The sequence below is a fragment of the Cyanistes caeruleus genome, chromosome Z (assembly GCF_971803275.1).
Source record: "Cyanistes caeruleus chromosome Z, bCyaCae1.hap1.1, whole genome shotgun sequence".
Classification (NCBI taxonomy): Eukaryota; Metazoa; Chordata; class Aves; order Passeriformes; family Paridae; genus Cyanistes; species Cyanistes caeruleus.
Genome location: NC_141732.1, coordinates 22419765 through 22434837, shown reverse-complemented (window position 1 = coordinate 22434837; position 15073 = coordinate 22419765). Strand labels below are relative to the sequence as shown.

General features: G+C 41.8%; 1 protein-coding gene and 1 long non-coding RNA gene across 8 annotated transcripts in view; one reads left to right on the top strand and one right to left on the bottom strand.

Annotated features, from left to right (window-relative positions):
• SEMA6A (semaphorin 6A) overlaps positions 1 to 15073 on the top strand; it is a 117655-nt gene that overhangs the window by 72705 nt on the left and 29877 nt on the right. For 4 of the 7 annotated variants that reach the window (XM_086868501.1, XM_086868498.1, XM_086868502.1 and 1 more), the window contains exons 11-17: positions 2378 to 2509; positions 5861 to 6016; positions 7428 to 7604; positions 8332 to 8472; positions 8558 to 8638; positions 10573 to 10631; positions 12402 to 12422. In XM_086868501.1, coding sequence (XP_086724627.1) covers positions 2378 to 2509; positions 5861 to 6016; positions 7428 to 7604; positions 8332 to 8472; positions 8558 to 8638; positions 10573 to 10631; positions 12402 to 12422 — 767 coding nt within the window. Of the gene's footprint in view, positions 1 to 2377; positions 2510 to 5860; positions 6017 to 7427; positions 7605 to 8331; positions 8473 to 8557; positions 8639 to 10572; positions 10632 to 12401; positions 12423 to 12554; positions 12606 to 15073 lie in introns of all 7 variants that reach the window. The other 3 variants (XM_086868496.1, XM_086868497.1, XM_086868503.1) reach the window with 2 other exon arrangements.
• Positions 11012 to 14978, bottom strand: LOC147648216 (uncharacterized). The gene is made up of 2 exons (XR_015280714.1): positions 14754 to 14978; positions 11012 to 13338 (listed from the first exon to the last, which is right to left on the bottom strand). It is a non-coding gene; the product is annotated as an uncharacterized LOC147648216 (long non-coding RNA).

Genomic DNA, 15073 nt, shown 5'->3' with positions numbered 1-15073 from the left:
AATACTTGGTGTAAAAAGCAAAATGCTAGTTTATAGGCCACAGGTTTTTGCCAGACATGGAAGGTGACAGCAAGGCATATATTCCTGGAGACAGCTTATTAGCAGATCTGGCAGTCAAAATGTCCTGGGGTGCATCAGGCACAGCATGGCCAGCCAGGCAAGGGAGGGGATTGTCCTGCTCTGCTCTGCTCTGCTCTGACCTCAGCTTGAGTGCTGGAGGCAGTTCTGGGTGCCACAATGTTAGAAGGATCTAAAGGTATTAGAGACCATCCAAAGGAGAGCTACAAAGATGGTGAAGGTCTTGAGGGCAAGCTCAATGAGAAGTGAACAAGGCCACTTGGCTTGTCCAGCCTGGAGGAGAGGAGACTGAGGAAAGACCTCACAGCAGCTCAGAGCTTCCTCACGAGGTGAAGAGGAAGGGCAAGCACCAGTCTCTGCTCTCTGGTGACCTGTTAGAGGGCTCGAGGAAGCTGAGTCATAGAGGTTTAGGTTGGATATTAGAAAAAATAGGTTCTTCATCCAGGGGGTGGTTGGCCACTGGAACAGGCTCCCCCGGGAAGTGGGCGAGGTTACCACGCCCGACAGACATCAAGGATCATCTGGACAATGCTCTCAGGCACATGTGTGATTCTTGGGGTGTCCTGTGCAGGAGCTGGACTTCAGTGATCCTTGTGAGTCACTTCCAGTTCTGGATATTCTGTGATTCTGTAGTTCTGTGAAACCTACTTCTGACATAAATGCATCTCACATTCCTCCTCTACTAAAGAAAAGTTGCAACAAATACCTTTGGTCTCTAGAACAAAGTTTCCTTCTAGACTGAAGTGGAAGAGATTCCCCAGTCTGATCAGAGGTCACTGAGGTAGAAGCTAGTGCTGAGTTGTAGTCCAGTAGTTCAGAGGGGGCTCAGACCCCCTTGGCTGTGACCCACCGTGCTCCATCCTTACCACTGCATCACACTACAGACCTGCAATCTGCCACCCTCCAAAGCAAAAGGTGTTGCAGTCCTTTCAGCACAGCAATGTCTCCATCTGTGCATGGTTGTGTGTTGAGCATGGGTCTCAGCACTTGTAGTTGTGTGTAACACACCTCAAGATTTCATGGTTGGAATTTTTTTTTTTTTTTCATTAGGACTTAATTCAGCAATGTGAAAAATATTCTAGCTGGAGTGGGTCTTGAGCTATCTTTTAGGATGAGGTCCCCTGTGTGGCCAAATACACCCCTGACCATCTCTTACATCTACACATATATGGCTGCCTCCATTTAAAACTCCTGCTGTGTAGTATCAAATTAATATAGAGCTTTGAAGTTTCCTTCCATATAAAAGGACAAATATGGGGAGATCAAAGTAAGACAACTGTTGTTTTTCTTCAGCAAAAAGCATTTTAAATTTTTTTTACTATTCAGACGGTTGTTTTTCTATCAATTTATATACCTTTAGGAGTTTAGCTTAATCCTCTGTAACAGTATTACAGCTCCTACATTTTTTCTTTGATGTATAATAACCTACTGGCTAAGAGCAGGATTGAAAGCCTCAGTCTGGATTCATGCTATTTACCCAATAAAATCAAGTGGTGGAAGTCAGACACAAATACAGTAGTTCATGTCCAAAAAAAAAAAAAGAAAGGGGGATAAATGAATATTTCAGTTCCAAGTGACTGATCATGGTAAACCCGTAAGCCTTTCAGAAAGTATGTAGGTAAGAATATGTTTGGACAATGCTGTCATGCAGTTGCATGCAAGTATTCAAAAAGCTGAAATTTGCAATGCTATGATCTTAAAATAATATCAAATTTGCTTCTATAAGCTCTTTACATTTCATTGAGTAGAGCCAACTCCTGAGCATAGCTGATTCTTTTTCATTGGGAACATTTCATAGATATCAGGCTGTTGGTGCATGAACAAATTCCATGTAAAATCCAGGTAAATGGCACATTGCAGCACACTTCCAGTTTGATTAGAACCAACTTCTGAACTCTCTGCAGTGTGTTTTTTAAGGCATGGCAGGGACTACAAGGGTTGGTACTGAGAGATGTTATGACTTAGAAGAACTTGAATTTCCAAAAACTGGGTTCTGAGTGAGACTGGCCATTACTCCTCATGCATTGCCAGTGATAGCCAGAGTTTCACCGATTCTTTCCCTTCTTCAAGATTATTTCAATTACTTCTTTTTGCAAAGGCTTAGAAATAAATTCTCTTGGCAGGAGCTGATTGGTATTCAGGCTTTTCCGTAGGGCTGTCTTTACCTGTCAATACCAGATTCAGAGTTCAGGACTGAGTAACCTGGGATAGGAAGACTTCTACAGAGCTTATTTTTTGCTCAAGATTTTATGCTTAACTGCAGAATAAGTAACAATTTCTGGGAAATGTCACTTCACAGCATCCCTGGCTCTGCAGTCTGTGCCTATGACATGCTTGACATTGCCAATGTATTTACTGGGAGATTCAAAGAACAGAAGTCTCCAGACTCCACATGGACACCGGTTCCTGATGAACGAGTACCCAAGCCCAGGTATGTTTCATGTATAGTGATATTGTTCTGTTCCTTCATGCAGGCTGCAGAGGCTTTTTGATAATTTGAACAGTCTTGCGAGGTGCAGATACAATCATACCTGTTGCAACAGTAAAGTGAAAGTTGAGTTGAATTTAGATCTAAACTATGCAATTGAGATTTTTCCACTTAAAATGAGATTTGCATAACATATATCAGGCCAGCATCAGATCCACTTGTTCAGAATAATCACTTTAGAGTGGTGTGAGTTACACAGTTGTTGCAAATTGGTTCAGTAATGGATATATCTCATTACAAAGCCTGCACCAGTTCTGCAGTTTGCTGTTCTGTGATTAACATGTGGTTTAAGTGCCACAGTGGATGATTTGTGGAAAGCAAAAAAGAGCATTCCACCAAACCGGACATTCAGTTTACCTCATTTTTCCTATGTGTTGTTTTCCCCACTTCCACATGTTTGCATGCATCTCCTCTACTACACTCTTCATATTTCTTACAAGTACCATTTCATACAAGTTGCTGTTGACAGACACTTGTTATCTCATTTACACCGATGGCATTTTGCTCTGAGATATTGAGATGCATACAGATATATCAAATTCTTTTATCTCACTTAGGCTTTACCACTTTACTGCATGTTTTACATTGCTTGTGATATCTTAAATAATTTCAAAAGGAAAAAATAACCTTTTTTCTCACTTTACATTGCTTGTGATATCTTCAATAATTTCAAAAGCAAAAAAAAGCACTCTGTTCAGTGTTGAACGCCACAATATAAGAAGAATATAAAGCTATTGGGAGCATCCAAAGGATGCTACAAAGATGGTGAAGGGCTTAGAGGGAAAACCATGTTAGAAGTGGCTGAGGCCACTTGGCTTGCCTGGAGAAGAGGAGGCTCAAGGGAGACCTCATCACAATCCACAACTTGCTCATGAGGGGAAGAGTAGGGGCAGGCACTGATCTCTTCTCTGTGGTGACCAGGGACAGGACCCATGGGAATGGCCTGGAGTTACGTCAGGGGAGGTTTAGGTTGGACATTAGGAAAAGGTTCTTCACCCAGGGAAGTGGTTGGGCGCTGGAACAGGCTCCCCAAGGGGAATGGTCTGAGAGCACCAGTCTGACAGAGCTTAAGAAGCTTTTGGACAACTCTCTCATGGCACATGGTGTGATTCTTGGGGTGTCCTGGGTGGGGCCAGGAGCTGGACTTCAGTGATCTTTGTGGGTTGGTTCCAGCTCAGGACATTCTATGAGTATGTGAAGCTCCATGGTGGACACTGAGCTTCTGCTTAACCCAAATTTGTTTTGGATTTGCCAAGTGTAGTATTACTGTGCTGTCTTTATTCTGAAGTTGTCATGCAAGCGAAGAGCCTGGAGGTGACTTGAAAATCTGGTAAAATCTGTGTCTGTTTTCAGTCTGAGCCTTAGTAATGCAGGTGTTGCAGGATTTTCTTCTCCATTTTGCAGTGTTTCAAACAAGTTGTTGACACACTGGCCTGCCTTGGGAGTGCAAGGCTGCATGATGGCTCCAAGGTTTTTTGTTTGGGCCTTACTGAGATACATTGGCAGGGAGGGGGAGAAGAAGAAGGAAAAGTCACTCTGAGTGAGAAAGAGGAAGTTTCTGAGTTTGGGATGAGCCCATAGCAAGCTAACTGTTATGATGAAGATGGGATAATATTGCTTTTCTAAGCCTGAAGGAGATTATGTGAATTGAGAACGGTGTTTCAAGTAACATTTGGCAATCAATCTGCTTAATAGAAATAATCATTACTTGTAGCTCATATTGAAGTACCTGACAGACACCTTTGAAATAAGGTCATTTTTGTCTGTGTGTCTCAGTATGATGCAGGAGCATTACTGCCCCTAGTGATCCCAGCATTTCTCAGAACAGAGAGCCAGAACAGAGCCCTTCATGGGTGTTGCTTCCTTGTTTGGCCAGACAGCAGGGTTTGCTCGGATTTGTGCTGACTTGAATAAACCAGTTTTGAGATTAAAACAGGATTAATCCAATCATGCTATTAGGATTTAGGAGTAAATAGGCCTCCAGATTAGATACACAGAAACTGTAGACACCATGGTGCCAGAAGGTGCAGGCTGCTCCCCCGAGTTCTCTGGGAATGTTGCTTCACAGGTCAATGCCCTTGCAAGGACCTAGGAAACCAGTCATGCCCTTGATTTCTCCTTCTCTCCATCTGTTGCTAGTTCTACATGCAATTACAAAACAAAGTATTTTGGATATGAATAGGCAAAAGCACATATTGTCTGCATGTCATGTTCCTTGTGGGACCAGACTTGTTGACACAGCTAGTTCCTTTGAGTCCTATGTTACCTTCCCTACAAGGTATTTATTTACCTAATGTTCGAATATTTATCTAAATCTGAGCAACACAGATGATAGGACCAGTCCTGTATTTTGTCCAGGCTAACATTACTCTTGATGTCAGTGCCTTTACCCACATCAGAGTAGATGAAGATTGGATGAGGCAACGTTTTTATGAGTGAATGGTCCATCTTTCATCTTCCCATCTCATACCGGCTCAAAGGTTTGAAGAATCATAGTGCTCTAGAAAATGGGATCGAATGGGGCTTTTATTGAAGAAAATTACTTACACAATATTATCAACTAAAACATTTTGCTGCTTCTTTGAGATATGTCCTGTCCAGGACAGGAAGACGGAGCTACCTCTTAGGAGCAGGTAGATTTTAGAAATAGCATGAGCAGATTTGCATTTAAGTTGACAAAGAATGATAAATAACCTTTCAGTGAAAATTCTCAATGAGCTACCATTCTTAAATCATGTCACCCAAATTGAACAAAGGGTAAAACCAATGTTTACATGGGTGCTATTTGGTATGTCTTCTCCAATAGTCCATTTTCTGTCAGATGTGACTGATGTGACTGATAGAAAAGTGGCATTCTTTCATTCCTGTTAAAAAAAAACAAACAAACTTCCTTCTGTATTGTAGGGACTGCTTTTATGCCCAGAGAGAGCAGTTAATTAGGCAAGTTAGAGATCACAAAACACCTGTGCCATTGGGAAGCATCAGGCCAAATGCAGATAATCATATGCTGTGATTACATTCCATATGAGTGGATAAATTACACAGTCTGTGCATAGCACTCCTGATGAAAAAATGACTTTATGCTAGTAAGTGACACATGAAGTCCTTTTGAATGGAGGACAGAGCAGGATTTTAGGCTTTCCTTGAGGGGCTGAACAAGTCCACCACTCTTCTCAATCCTCCTCCAAGTTAAACTCCAGTAAAGCACATCAGATTTCTGAGAGCTTCATCACAAAAGGAAGCTTGCTGTTGACGTCAAATAAGTTTTCTGGCTTACTCTCTTGTTTTATATAGGCCTGGTTGCTGTGCTGGCTCTACATCATTAGAAAAATATGGAACGTCTAATGAGTTCCCAGATGATACTCTGAACTTCATCAAAACACATCCACTGATGGACGAGGCTGTGCCTTCCATTGTCAACCGACCCTGGTTCCTGAGAACAATGGTCAGGTGCGTACACCAAGCGAGCTCCTGTCCGCATTGTAGCTGTCAAGTTGTGCTAATAGCCTTGCTGCAAATACACTCCAATTCTGTAATTGTCCTTGGTGTCCTGGGCTCTAATCCAGCTAGGAATGGTGGCAGAACTGAGCAGATGCTGCGGAACTCCCTGAGCAGCTTTCAAGATAGGAAAGACCTCAGTCTTTTCCAACAGTGCTGTGCTTAAACCGGATATTGTAGGAAATGCTGTGCGGGGAAGGTTTACTCACCTCTCGGCTTATGAGTCAGGGTTTGAGATGGCTCTGTAAAAACTTCAGGCAATGATCAGCGCAGGAATATGTGCACAGGATACAAACATGTCTGCCAGGATATGTTCACAGGATATGTAGAGGTCTGTCAGGTTGTGTACTGGTAAGCTTTAATGTTTGCAGAAGTGTATAGGCAGAAGTAATCACATAATCTGCATCCTTTCTATAGCAACAAGAAAAAAAATAATAACAGATGTGAATAAAGACTCATAACTCAGCAAGTGTTAAATACACCATCCCCTTCCTATCAAAACATTCCCACTCTCTGCTGTGGTCATTATACTACTTATCTACCCTCCACCAGTGAACAGAATAATGTGACTAACTTTTGCCATATTTTCCTCTCTTCCTCTGAACAAAGGTAGAGTACTGTGGTGGGCACTTAGCTGTGGAAGGGTCTGACTTAGTCATAATAGCCTATCTTCTGTCAGGTTTTTCTGTCAGGTTCTGTACCTCCAACCAAAGATGAGAGCAGCAAGCTTCTTGGAGTGCTTCCCTTTGATAGGCAATACAATCTAACTGGTACCAAACCACCACTATACTTGTTCTCAGTAAATTTTGTCATCCCAGGATTTGATATCACCTGATAGCGCTGAATGTGTTTGGTGGTGGCTGTGTGATTATTTTTAGTGAGGTAGAATGGTGTTTTAGTGTCTCACTATTGCAATGACACAGCTTTTCCTGACAAAAAAAGTTTAACCTTGTTCAGCTGCTTTTAATGTGACAGAGCTTGAAATTTTAAAAACAGTTCACTGTGCTGATTCTCTATCCATGTCCAAAGAAATCACCAGGCTTTTGGGAGGATAATTCCTAAATGCCCTCAGACTCCTAGCACCCCTTCAGCTTTCTGAACTTCTAGACACTTCTGAACTTCCAGACGCTTCTGCTCACTGTTGGATGTGTGGGGATGCAACACATGAAAATTCCCCAACATCTGGGGACCCAAATTGATACAGTCTGTGTTGATTTACAGTCAGGTAGGAACAGTGCTTAAATGTGATTTATGGTTGCTAGAAGTCTACCATACACTTATCTGATGTGAAAAAATGATTAAATAAATGACAATTATGTGATTATCTCTGAGATTTATCTGTGAAAATGCTCTTTTATTTTAGATATCGGCTGACCAAAATTGCTGTTGACTCTGCTGCTGGGCCATATCAGAACTACACCGTGGTTTTCTTGGGATCAGAGAAGGGAATCATCCTGAAGTTCTTGGCACGGACAGGAAACACTGGTTTCCTAAATGACAGCCTTTTCCTGGAGGAGATCAGTGTTTACAATCCTGAAAAGTGTGTATCTGATTCTTTGTACTTATGCATGGGTGACTTTGAACTTCTGATTTCCCAGAGAATAATTTGTCCCATGGAAACGGAAATGGTTAGAGAAGCCAAATTTTTTGAGTAATTTTAAATTGTTTAGGGAGGGGATGTCTGCTTATCAGTCTCTATATTGCAATAAGATTTTTTTTTTTTTTTTTTTATTCAGTATGTGTAGAAAATAGCCCATCCTATGCAGCAGCTGATGGATAATTAGAAGTGAAGTTCTGGAAAGGAAGATTAATTTTCTAATCCTATAAAAAACCCTGATTCCTCTCCAAATAACTCAACAAGCAGCAAGCTGGTCTCTAAGGGAAATTTTCCGCATTTCAGTCTTCCTCAAATATGCCTAAGGGGGCTTTGAAGTGAGCCATAATCATGCAGAAATTTCAGCTACTTTGAGTGCTGGAGAAGAATAAACACAAAAATGAAGGGCCGTCAGAAGCTTGTCTGGTGTGCTGTTGCTCTCCAATTCTTAACTACCCCATGCATTTTTAATATTTGCTTATATGTCTATCAGTATTTTTAGTGGCTGTTGTGTGTTCTTTCTCCTTGACTTGTTCAGTTCTACCTTTCTTATGGATTTTTTGATGGAAGTTTTTCGTGATCCTATTTTTTTCAGCCTGGGGGATAATTAAGGTTTCCCCTGGCTTCCCAGCAGAGCCCACTTGTAACCACACCTCACTTTCATTCAAATCAGGTGCAGCTATGATGGCATGGAGGACAAGCGGATCATGGGCATGCAGCTTGACAAGCCCAGCAGTGCGCTGTACGTCGCCTTCTCCACCTGTGTCATCAAGGTTCCCCTGGGACGTTGCGAGCGTCACAGCAAATGCAAAAAGTACGTGTTTTTGTGGAGGCTGTCGGAGGCCTGGGCAGTTGGGAAGCTGGAGCACTCATGCCACCTTGTGCTCTTCTCTCCCAAGGGCCTGCATAGCATCCAGAGACCCGTACTGTGGATGGGTGAAGGAGAGCGGGCTGTGCACGCAGACGGTCCTTGGCTCCAAGTGAGTAAGGGCTCTGGCTGGACAGGCTGCAGAGCTGTGGCAGTGGTGCCAGGCAGTCTTGGGCAAAGCTATTTGAAACATGAGGCTTTTAGAAAGGGAAAAATGTGGGAAGTGTTTGTTTCCACCTTATTTGCATTCGCCTCTGAAATGTCTCACAAATTTTTTTGATGTGAACGGTCAGCTGATTGGTAACTGCTGAAAGAGGAGGAAGAAGAAAATGAAAGAGCTGTATTAAGGTCCACATATTATTGAAAGGAGTGAATTGGATGGGTATGTCTGGACCAGCCTACACTGGAGCCATCACAGCTGATTAAAGAGGCAATAGAATCCAAATTAAATTACTGAAGTAATTTGTCCACTGAAAACAAAACCAGTCCTTCTAATTTACTGTGCATTACTAAGAGGAATAACAGAGTACAGTAAGGGCTTAAAACAGATTTAGAGAAGTGCTGGATCTCCCCTTGCTTAACAGTAGAATTTAATTATTTTATGATAATGAAAGTCTGTGAAGTTTACAGGGAGCAAACCCACTCCAGAGCTCGCGTTTCTTGGCCACTTCTAACACACCATATGACTGCCCACTCTGAGCTATACAGCTATACGCCCTCATGGTAGTAGTGGAAATGTAGCACAGACATCACAAAGCCTTGAGAGCTCTACATCTGACACCACTTAACCCTGCTTCTCTACAGGTCCTTAGTATATAATGGAGAAGTAACAATCCCTGTGTTTCTGTCTTGTTCTTAATTTGCTGATTTCCCCCATCTGCTGGGGATGCTGTAGCTGTATGTGCCTGTATGTGCTTGACTACAAAAATGTGGGTTGTTTCTGATTTGACATTTGGTAGGATAATGTTAAAATGCACCTGTGTCCGTATCAGGTTTTTCATTACTCCAAAAGTGCTTAAGACTTCTTCAACTTCCAAGTCATTCAAAGACTTCTTCCCCTTCCAAGTAGGGGAATTCCATACCTCACTTTCAAAAGCAGCTCGCACTTTCATCAATAGATCCATCAAGACAGAGGCTGTGCAGCTTGCAGTGTTGAAGTCCAAAAGCGAGCAAGGCAGCTCATGTTCTGTCCAGTGCTTAGGAAGGGGGTCCAGATCAGCTGTGAAGAAATCTGGTGAAATTCTAATCTAGCCAAAAGGAGGCAGAGGTGTTAGGCACCCTCCTAGAGTAGGTGACAATGGAGCAGGTGTTATAAGAACATGGATTCAGAATGAGTTGTCTGCAAGGGTAATTATGCCTCAAGGGCAGGATCCTAATATAGACAAGGGCTCATATTTGGAAGTTTTCCAAGATTCTTGTCATTCACCTTTGACCACACAGGAAGCTGGAAGAACAGCTTCAATAGTTATCCAAAATCAAGGAGAGAGGTTGGGAGCCTAAGTTGAGCAGGTCAGCTAGAAAAGCATGTGTTTGTCAGTAGAGCCCGCTGAGTTTAGGGGAATACTTTTTTTGTGGGGTGGACCTTTTGCCTTGCAGCCTCCTCCAGTGCTATACTAAGTGATTGCTGAAATGCAGGTTTTTTCCCTCAAGCACAGTACCTGCCCCATGGGTTGGCTTCCTTCTCACACCAAAGTGCCAGTGCACCCAGTCTACTCTGTGCATAGGTTAAGGTAGGGTTACAGTTGTTTCTGATAACATCATATATTTAACAGTTTTAAAAATGCAGGTCTTTTCTTCCTTGGTAACGAGGCATGCAGTGGATTTTTAAAAAGTAGTAATATAGAGGCAAAGTATCATTAGAAGCCAGGAGTTCATTAGGCAATGATGAATAGCTCAAATGTGTAAGTTGTGGTTTTTCAGCCTTTGCGTGGAATTTCCAAAGAAATAGCCAGTTTCACAGCAGGGATTTGAACATGTGATAATTTCTTTCTGGTTATGCCTATGACTGTTGTTATTCATACTGTTCTGTTTCTTTCTATTATTTAGACTGGCATTTGAACAGGACATAGAACGTGGCAATACAGATGGCCTGGGTGACTGCCAAAGTAAGCAAAACTTTTACCTCTGTTTACAGTGTGTCACAGCATCCTTCTGAATGCCTCAAATCACCATTACCTGTCAGGCATTGTTTTGTAGCAACATAAGCCACAACAGGGACAGCAGTGTAGCTAATGATGTAGGTTAAGAAGAAGCACTGTTGTTCAAATGTGTTTGAGGAAAATAGCCCAGTTCACGTGATTTATACGAACACTGGACTTCGGAGTGGTTGCATAATGAGAAAAGCTCAGCTCTAGAGGATGCTGATTACAGCAATGGCATAATGAATTGGGGTCATTGTCTTTATTAGCGCTGGTGATTGGGTTGTTTATGTAAATGTACAGAAGTGGCTTGGTTTCTTAGTGTAGTCTGTGATTTGGACTACATTCCCATGCAGCACAATGAGACAGTGAAATATATCTTCAGTTTTGGATCCGGATCAAGAAATTACAACTGCTTAGTTTGTGAATATTAGGGAATTTTACATACAGTCTGGACAACCTCATGATATTAAGGGTCAGGTACTATTGGCACTGCCTAAGAAATTTTAATGGTAAACCTTAAGTACTGACAGCGTGAGCTGGAAGCTTAAACACGGTCTTTAAACATTTACAGTTTTGTACTGAAATGCGTAAAAGCGCATAGCTTGCACTGCATGGAAGGAAACCTTGCATGCTGATTTCTGAGCCTTCAGGAATACCAACATCTGTGTTCAGGACAGCTCTTGTTCCAAATGTTCTCACCAAGGCTGGTTTGATTCTGAGCTCCAAATATTACTTATAAACCTCATGAAATGAAGACTCACGTTCTTTTCAGTGTAGTTCTCACTGATGGAATAAAACTGATGAAGCTGAGGAATCAATGTACAGTGAGAGAGTCATTACTTCTGCAATACAAAGAAAAAAAACAGAGCACTAGACTGTGCCATGGGACATAGTGTGGGCCAGCTGCTCTGGAGAAAGCCAGAGCCTTCTCATGCCTTGCACATCCTTATTCAAGAGCCATTAATTATTCTAATCACTGTGCTTGAAGGAGCAGAAGGATTTCAGCCTCTGTCCCAAGAAAGGTTAATACAGACTGCCACAAAGATTTTTGAAGGAGGTGTACACATAGGCCTCCCCTCTGTCCCCCTGTAAAATGGGTTAGCACCAAAATCAGGCCAGTTCCCAGCTGGTGTATCTTTGCCCTTTTCAGCCAGTTCTGCTCTCCTTGGGCAGATAGGTTAGGCAGGAGTGGAGCGTACCTGACGTCAGTTGCATATCAAAGGAGGATAGGAAATTATCCAGGAACAGCACGTTGAGCTCATGGAGAGAGATCTGCTTCTGTGCAGAGAGCGACAAAGCCCATACCCTGCTTAAATCCCTCTTCAGCCCTGAATGATGCATTGAACCTTGACACTGCACAGAGGCAGATTTCATTTCCTGCTAACACAGCTGATTTTAATAGTTCATGTGATCTTGGGTCACCTGAGTTCTGTCCACTCACATTGCTGGCTGTTTCCCCTGCAATGCCTTGCCTTAGACTAGGGTTTGCAAAGAAAGCAGGGAGGACACTGGCCCTCCTGCCCCAGTACCTCCTGAACAGAGCTGGGCACGAGCACTTTCAAAGCCAGACATTAGTTTTGGGTATGTCGGAATATTAAGTTTGCCTGGGTCCTTACTGTACAAATCAAATGGTTATAAATATCAGCTGAAACATTAATAGCTATTAGCAGCAAACTACTTAAAAGGAAAAACAAGATAGAAATAATGATTTTTCCCCTGTTATTTGTCTTTCAGATTCCTTCGTAGCCCTGAATGGTAAGGAAGTTCTTAGTTTCAATATTTACTGACAGAAAATCTATTTTGGAGGAATCACTTTTTACTAAACTTCTTTATATATTCATACTTTTGTTATACTTAATGTTTCTTCCCAATTTATTTTGTTCATAGACATTTCAACTGCTTCACCTGATCATGAAATGTCTTACTACACAGTGTATGGTCAGTTTATGAGTGTTTCTTAAAATTCTCCCCAAATCCTTGTGTTAGCTAGTAGTTCCTGTACTCAAATAGTTATTACCCAATTTTACTTGCTTTGTCTTGGTACTGAGGGCCCGATTCACTAATCACAACTAGGATTAAGTCATACCTCTTGATTTTCAATCCCTCTTTTCTTGTCTTCCCTCAAAACTGTCTCCATTGAATTAAAGTCAGATACAGCCTATTTTAATGGCCTGCCAGCAGACATGTCTAAGAGCATGCTTCATCTGAACACTCAGAGAAACACTTGGGTACAGTGATGCATCTTATCTGTTCACCAGGACAAACAAGATAGTAGCTCACATCGCACTCATGAGCTGTACAGGCTGGTGCCATTACTGCTACAGCAGCCAGTCAGAGATACCTTAGGGAAAGCAGAACTATCCCTGGGTTATAGAAAGATCTCTCATAAGGAAAATTAGCCTTTTACTGGTGTGGTTTGGGATTAGATTATGCCTCAGTTCCTGAAGGTTCTTGTCACTTCTAGGGTGAGTCATTTACATTGTCCATTTAAATTTACGTAGCAAATTAAATGACCTGAACTGAAGAGGATCATTTCTGCAAGCCTAGAGTAGCAGGTTCCCATGAGGCAGCTGTTAATCTGTGCTCATAGTGCTTTCTACCACTTTGTTCTGCATATTTGGAAGTAGATTGTGCTGGTTCTTGGAGTGAAGAATGTCTTCATGAGGAGTCACTGCAGAATAAAAAAATCACTTTAAATTCAAACCTGGACATGCATTGCAATAGCTTTTCTTATAGACATCCTGAACAAAGACAAGCACACACAAACTAAGAGGATGTGTGGCCCTGCTGCCAAGTGAAGTCAATGGCAAAATTCCATGTGGGGTGGGAGCTTCCTTGTGAAGTTGTTTTCAGGCTGTACAGGACTAGCAGTTCATTAGGGCTAGAACAAATTCACCATATGTTTGGCTGAACACAGAAAGAGGTAGGTTGATGTGAACTTTTAATTGATCCTTTCATCTCATGCCTGCAGAGTATGTAGGTACAGACCTGAACCAATGACAGCTCAGTACAGCAGAATATAAATAACTGTAGGCACAGGAATGCTGTTCAACATTTGTAAAAATAAAATCAAATTCCCCCTACTGTTTATTACCAGGAAATGAAAAATGTGCAGGTGAAACTTATTTGAAAGTATGGTAATGAAAACCAGTGAAGGGAATGTACAAAATCAAAGGCAAGTTGAGACTTTCTAATATATGGACAGTTTCATCTGCATATATGGTTTATACTTTCTTTCATTGTGAACTTGCTGTATTTCTAATGCACAGAACAGTAATTAAAGAAGAGTAATAATGAAATCCATACTGCTGAATGTAAAGATAAAGAGAGTGGCTTTGGGCATAGTGCTGACGTGCCAGAAATGTTCTAGCTTTCCATAGTCTGCAGAGTTATAGCTGTGGAACTGGGGTTCTGGATCCTGCCAGCTAGAGTATTAGTAGGTCCTTTAGTAAAAACTGGTATTTTAATCTGACAAAGGAAGCAAAAAATGTTTCAAATGAGCAGCAGAATGAAAAAAGCTGAACTCTAACAGAGTACAGTTAGCACAAGAGAGTACATTTTACTGTCCAGGCATGCCAAGCCCAAAGACAGAATCCATTAAATGAACCCAGCTTTTGTAGTAGGACCTTACAGATGGCTGCAACAGAGAAAAGCTGAGAAAACCCAGCATTGGCATGGGTTCCCATTCTTGTCCGGTCTTTTACAGCTTATTTCATTGACCTCTCTCAGGTACATCCTGGTAAGGATGCAAGTCTCTATGCAAGTCAGCTCCTCCTTCTATTGGTATAGTTAAAATGCCTATTCTGATATTTTTGCAGTTGGGCTTTCTTTTCACCTACTGCTAGTCACCTCTATTGATCTTCCACATCAGGGGTGCAAAAATTCTAGGATGAGGTAGTACCCATTCTCAGTAAGCATGTTCATGTTTGCCAACTCTAGTGACTGGTCTGAGTAATTTTGTATCTTGAAAAAACAAGAAATTTATGAATGATGTATTTTGATGTTACTGAGTACAGTTTAATGCAAAGGTAAATGCTACACAATGGTTAAGATTAAGCTTCAGAACATTGGTACCAGAATACCAACCGAGTGAATGCTCAGTGGGCTAAATACACCCAAAGCCATCTGAAGCTCCAAAAGAAGTCATAAGGCTTGATTCTCTTCATTTCTGCCACTATAAATCATCCTACTTCAAGACACTTACTACCAGTCTGTAGCAGTGTGAATAAAAAGAGAACCAAGCCCTTAATCTTTGTATTCTTAGCACCAGCCTCCCCCTAAGTTTGGCACATGGGCTCTCTTCCTAAGGCAGTCTCACATGATCAGTTGCAAGCATTTAAAGTGCAAACTGCACACAGGTGGCTCAAGTGACACTCAAGGAGAGGATAGCAGACTGAAGGTCTGGA